General features: G+C 50.4%; 1 protein-coding gene across 1 annotated transcript in view; it reads right to left on the bottom strand.

Moving 5' to 3' along the window:
- Positions 1–2,849: 2,849 nt before the first annotated feature.
- Positions 2,850–6,534, bottom strand: part of LOC100899147 (transcription initiation factor TFIID subunit 7) — an 11,055-nt gene continuing 7,370 nt past the window's right edge. The window contains exons 2-8 of the mRNA XM_029112204.1: positions 4,420–4,583; positions 4,190–4,320; positions 3,905–4,098; positions 3,715–3,826; positions 3,417–3,605; positions 3,098–3,309; positions 2,850–2,999 (exon numbers count right to left, since the gene is read on the bottom strand). Coding sequence (XP_028968037.1) covers positions 2,850–2,999; positions 3,098–3,309; positions 3,417–3,605; positions 3,715–3,826; positions 3,905–4,098; positions 4,190–4,320; positions 4,420–4,583 — 1,152 coding nt within the window. The remainder of the gene's footprint in view (positions 3,000–3,097; positions 3,310–3,416; positions 3,606–3,714; positions 3,827–3,904; positions 4,099–4,189; positions 4,321–4,419; positions 4,584–6,534) is intronic.

Raw genomic sequence — 6,534 nt, 5'->3', positions numbered from 1 at the left:
CGCTCGAATCGTGAATGCAGGAACTTTATCCTTCAAATCATTAACTATCTGCGAAGCGAAAACCCATGGAGTGTGACCGAATAACGAAGGTTCCGCGGAGAACTGCTATCGAAGCTCTGTACGATGGCACCTTCTATCGGCAATGGAATGGGCGAGACTCCATTGGAACACATATGTACGCATGAGCGACCTGAGAGCTCCCTCACTACCGATATTCAAACGGCGCGGCTTTCGCAGAGGATACTATGGGCCGAACTGATTCCTCATGGATTTCAAGGTCGGCTCTCAGAGGTGCTTGAGTCGGGGCGATTTTTCTGTGGAGACTGATGACCCATACTGAAAACATCGATCACTCAAGGATGAATGTCCCCGATTCGTGAGCATTTACCGCGTTGCCAACATAGAATCGATGGGTGCAACAACGTGGCGAAGGACTGGGCGAAATATCGCTTGCATGAAATTGATTGGAGCGTAATTACGTCTGTGACCGACGGTGATCGTGGACCGCTGCCCGCAGTACCGCGGAACGGCACCTAATAGAAACAAGTGGTATCGCGGACCCTTAGGGAAACGGAGGCGAGCTTCGTCGAATGCTCGCTGGCGAGTCTTATCCAATGGCGTTTGGCAAGAATGTTTGCTCGTTCCCAAGTCCACATTCCGCTGGACTAGGTGATCATCGAGACACATAAACACTCGATATCGTCGCCTCACAATTGCGATCGATTCGGGAACACCCGGTGTGGTCCGGTGCAAGTTTGGCTTCGTGTAGGGAGTACTCAAAGAATTTGGCATTCTTCGATGGGGCCGGGGCGAATTTGGCATCCGTCGAAAACTTCTATGTGGATTCCGGCGACTGATGCAACCCAGGCGAAATTTGGCTCCTCGAGGTGGCATCCAGTGGATGTTGTGCTCGAGGCCAAGCTGTCGTTTGCCTGCACTGATGATTTCCAGCATCCCATGATATTTCCCGATAAATTCTGTTTCCCATTCACGGGTCGCGCATGCAGTCACGGCTATTCGCACCACGATTCTGCAGGTCCCGACTCCCGGAATTCAAGATCACGACCGCTGCAGAAGCCGCGGTAGCTTCTCACAACGGGCACCCCAGCTATTCCGGGAGACATGTTCATCACTTCTGCTCAGGCTCTCCGGAAGACCAGCTCCGAGCGGAGCGAAGTCTAGGGGACCCTCCCGTACAGTACGAGCCTTAGATTATATCGATCACCGAACGTCTGTCATTTCGGAGGAAGTTCCGGAAAATCAAAAGCTCGGACTATCTCCGGCATTCACCCACCTCTCCGTATCCCTCCGGATTCATTTGCGCAGGCTCTGGTGAGCTGGGCCGCGGAGCAGGGACCAGAGAGGCTTCCGGTGCGATTCCGAGTGCTGACGAGTTCTTGCAGACTGAATCCGCTGTGACGGCGTCAATCGCGAATGATTTCCTCAGGCAGAATCGCGCTATGGGGCAGAAGCACGCCAATTGAGGAAGCGTCCACACGAGAGGCCCGCCGGAAGCACCGCCACTCTGACGGCCTTCCGTGCAAACAGCTTGAACTCGGTCCGGTGCAATCTGTTCTAGGTCCAAAATAATAGACAGCAGCTTCCTACGACACCGAGGAAATCGGCTTCTTCAGGGACAGGATAATTCCCGCAGACGCTGAAGAAGCAAGGATGAGTAGAACAGTATCCAAGGTAGACAGTTGACGAACAGCGAGTCGGCCGAGCTATTTGTGCGTCCGACTCACCAAGGCGGCTCGGCTCTTGCTCCATCAAGAGTTCGGCACTGGATGTACGGTTATCTTTTCCGTGAGGAGAAAGCAAGGCGGGTCAATTGAGGACTTTACAGGGCCAGGAGTTCCGGGATGAGTCGGAAGAGTTCAGAAATCCAGACTATTTCGATCGACTCCGTGGCTCATGCTCCGGTCACCGATTTGAGTGAAATCATTCATCTCAGGTATGAGAACAGTAAATTAATTATGGGAGGATACCAAACTCGTTCGGATACCAAGCCCGGTACATCTTCAATCCGTAGGCCCCAACGGTTCATGTGCTCCTTCGCAGCTTGATCCGCCTTCGATTTGCAATTGATAATCACCGGTACATCTAATGAAGAGGAGGTTCGGAATGGTCAGCCGCCAATGTGACGACCAAGGGTTGTCCGGCAGCTCAGCTGATTCCATATCATTGACGGATAACCACAGGATCGAGTCCGGCCGCGAACGCCTTATCCCACGGAAATTATGAAACGTTTCCCGAACCGTGGGTCGCTCTTGGATGATCGAGCCCGAACGCCGGAAAATCAAATCAATAACATGGGGTGCGCACCGAAAAAAATTACGAGCGACCGATTTGATCTGCATAAGCGGTTCATAGCTCTGGAGCCGACACGAGCTGCGGTCTCACTATGCCTCAGCACGTAAGGGATCTTGCTGTAGAACATCCTCTCGATGATTCACTCCATAACGGCCCGACACGAGAACTTATCGGAATTTCTGTTGGCTCGTCGCAGGAGCATTCAATGTACGCAAGCCCGCGCTCTGCCCTCCACAGAGGGTCCCTGAAAATGCCATCTGATTTCCCAGATCAGACTTTACCGTGACGACCCTCGGTATCGAGAGGGAAGGGTTCGGATCTCTTGTGGAATTGCTCTCTGAACTTGCAAAAATTAAAGTAGATGTTGACCATCGACTAGGTCACTTGCAGGCAGTCTTCGCAAGGGATTCGCGCAGCAGAGAGAACCGTAAGATCTTTAGAAAGAGCTCTACAGAATAATCGTTTTCCCGTAGTTTATTCTGCACGAAATTCATTCCATACATCGAAGGGGAACCTGTGGTGTATACAGGATTATGTCACTGATGTAAAAGCTGAACGATATTGTCATACTCTCGTTGCTTCTCAGCTTGTTCGAGCTTGATGTTTTGCAACAGGGACTGAAATCTCTGGCGCAGAGCCATGTTTTCAATGTTAGCGATTTCAGCCTCTTGCTGTCGACGTTGTTCCTGCAGAAAAGTATGCAAAATGAGATAATGCGATTTTAATCTTGAGTGGTTCTCCTCACTCGAGTGTCTCGAGCTTCCCTACGGATGGGTTCACCTACCGTCAGTCGGATCATGTCGCGGTCTAGTTCTGCGAGTCTCTCATGATAAGCTGTATTCTGTGACACCTCATCGTCCTTCGGGAAGTCACACTCGAGTGCCCGAGCAGCTTCTGCTTCCTCTTCATAGCCTCGCTCAAGGTTTGAAGGTCCTGGCGCCGACATATTACTTTCCTCACCCAGGTTCTCGTTGAGCATGTCCGAGAATTCGCTCGCTGATCAGGATAAAACCGCGTCAAGTTGATCAATGACGGAAAATTAACTCGCCCTACTAACACAGTCATGCGCCAAGATATCCCTACACTGTTGTCGAATACTATACCATGTGAGAACTGCGTGACGAGATCCTTAACATCGCTGCTTTTCGTCTTCTTAAGAGGACTCCTCGAGTCATCGGTGGAGTCGACATTTATGTTGAGTTGCTCTCCTTCTTCGTCGGAAGACGAAAGAGGTTCCCCGAAAAGATCGTGCTCACCGACGTCCATTGTTTGATCGCTGTGGCCGCTCGGACCTGGAATGCCATCGAAGGAATACACTCGATAAACTCATCCATCGCGGTCAGAGCTGTTAATATCCTCGCGAGCTCGAAGTATTGTTTGGGATCTAGGGTGAGTCTTCACCTTGATGATCAGGTCCCGGATGATTGGTGACTTCGATGGCGCCTTTCCCATCAGCTTTCATTTCATCTTCGGTTCGAATGACTTCATATCGTACACTTTCAGCTTCATTATCCTGACGTGGGGGAAACCGGTGATACACCACAGCCAAGAGCTCGAGAAATATAGTTGGGAAGCTGTCATAAAAGCTCACCTCTCTGAACAAGCGTTTGACTTCTTTCTCTATCTCCGGGAAATCGATATATTTTTTCTTCAGTGTCTTCCGGAAGCGTCTCTTTCGGACGTTTTTCAATGGAGGAGTGATTCCGTGAGGGTAGAGATATTTCTTGGTCAAGGCGTCTTTCCTCTTCCGTAGAGGAGCTTCATCATCTGACTTCGGTTCCTGCCCTTGAGAGGAGGAGGATGATTAGAGGCTCGATCGCGAGGACTCGGACACAGTTTCGGATTAGTACAAAACAAAATAGGCTCGCTGCAGTACCCGGCTCGTAGCATATCATTATCTGAGATATGTCTGCGGTCTTGTAGAAAGTTTTCCTATCCAGCGTTTTGTGGGACTCTATCACACTTGGCAGGTCGTAGACCCGGGAGGGGAGGTTCCACGAATCGAACCTGCGAGAGAATGAGTGATTGCAAGTATATCCCACACAAAATAAGATAAGAAAGAGCATACGCCCTCTCCATAAATCGAAAGATCTGTCAGAAACTGACCTGACACTTCCAACGCGATTATCACTCTCGAGTTTTATCGCTAGTCTATCTTTCAAATTACTGTTTCCCTGACGAACCGCTTCACGAAGTTCTCCGGAAACCCAGGACGGCACTCGAAGCACAAACTGTGACTCGAGTTCGAACACAGCTTCTGGACGATTTTTTGTCATTTTGAATTCGGACCGATGACTTTTCAGTAGAGATCGGAATTAAAAGCCCCACGGTCGTCTTAAATATGTATGTCGCGAATATGTTCCCAGTCACGCTTAGCTTCGGCCAACTCCCCCTCAAACTGAACGGTCAAGGGTGGTAGGCTAGGACGGACACTATCCACCGGAGCTCCGGGAAGCAGCAAATGTGAATAGTCAACACAACCGGAGACCGCAACTTAACAGCTGACGAGCGGTCTTCGGGGGTAGAGCAGCAGACGATGTAGCGCGCGCGATTCGAATCATCGAAAGATTGGTTCGCCGGTCGAGTTCATCTTTGGAATAAGTCTTTGAAACGGCACATTCTCGCGGATGATTGACTTGACTGTCCTCTACGTCGGCGCCGCCGCGGCCCTTATCTGAAAACCGGAACGGTCGTGGTTCACCGGAGACTCACGCACTTCCTATGGTGACTGCGACAGTCATCCGCGTACGAGCGTGTTATTCAGTCGCGAGTACACTGGCGATGTGCCAGTCTTGGCTTCAATCAGCCTCCCATTTCTATCTTTTGCGTTTGCCATGAGAGGTCCATGGTTTCGGGAAACGTCCTAGAAGAAGCAATCGTTTTCGCTGCCTAGATACCCGCGTCATACCCGTTCTTTGGAGAGATTCGGATTAGCGGTCTTAGAACCGCAGGAAGCGCGGCTTCGTCTAATAGTCTCGCATGATCCGTGATTCTCAGAGCCCCGCGAAATGATTAACGAGATGCACGATCTCTTGAACCTGGCTGGTCTCTGAAGAAGCTTGAGCAGATACAGAGATGTCTAGCATTCGTACAGACTATAAGCAAGACACGTCCGCATCAGCTCCAAGCCAAGCCTTAAGTATTTCATTGATCTTCATTGAACCAACGTTCAATATATCAACCAGGCTGCCTTTCAGTCTCATTACTCCCTCCGAAAGGCAACTTCCTCTGGACATTCTCTTTCAAGTCGATATGCAGATTTCCTGCATCTCTCAAACCGAGGCTATCCCGTAGTCAGCATCACTGAAGACGGGCACTGAACTTGGATCAATTTTCCTACGGATGCTGTAGACCTCTGGCTGCTTCGTGTTCTCGAACCCGCTACTCCGACAACTGCTATACATGATGCTGAAGTCCGCTGTGCCTTCGAGAGCTCAATCGGGATCTTGTCTCTGACAGACGACTTTCCCGTGCGATTCAGCATATAAGTTGCCGTATTGCACGCTTCCGCCTACAAATCGAGCGAGCAGCTCCGACAATCTTCCGATTCTCCCGTTCCGCTGCGCCATTCTGCTCCGCCGAGTACGGGCACCCAATCAGATGATGAATTCCCCGGTCCACCATAATTTTGGCAACTGTCTGGTTGACGTACTCACCGCGTCCATCCGATCGGAACTTCTTGAAAACATGTTCATGGGTCTTGGCCTCATCAGAGGACTGCTCCGAGGTATCTTTCACCTCGCTCTTCTCCTCGAAGAAAAAGAACCGACGAGATCGACTACAATCGTCCTTGAAGCAAGGGAAGTACCAATAACCACTCTTCGATGCCACTTCGATGGGACCACAAACATCAGGATGGATCACTTCTCCATCTGACCTGGCTCGTTCTTGTCTTGGACGAAACGGCAAGCGATGGGTCTTCCCCAGCGCACAGCCATCACAGAACGCATCTCCATCATCAGGAACGCTCAGGTTCATACGTTATACGATCTCCTTGACATGACGCTTGTTTTTATGCGTAAACCTTTCGTGATTTGTTCGCAGGGTCAGCGTCCTCCCCCCCCTTCCCCCGAGGTTACAGCCCGATGAGATAGATAAAAACAGACGAACAGATAGAAAAATAAGTGAAGATTCGGCACCATCGCGGGAGAGTCTCTCACGAAGATATCAGGGATCCGAAGTGAATCAAAAATCGTCGGGATCTCTTGTGACAGGAAAACA

The sequence above is a fragment of the Galendromus occidentalis genome, unplaced genomic scaffold, assembly GCF_000255335.2.
Source record: "Galendromus occidentalis unplaced genomic scaffold, Mocc_1.1 scf7180000077485, whole genome shotgun sequence".
In the NCBI taxonomy this organism is placed as follows: domain Eukaryota; kingdom Metazoa; phylum Arthropoda; class Arachnida; order Mesostigmata; family Phytoseiidae; genus Galendromus; species Galendromus occidentalis.
Note: the sequence above shows the minus strand (reverse complement) of the source record. Positions and strands in the feature narration are given on the sequence as shown.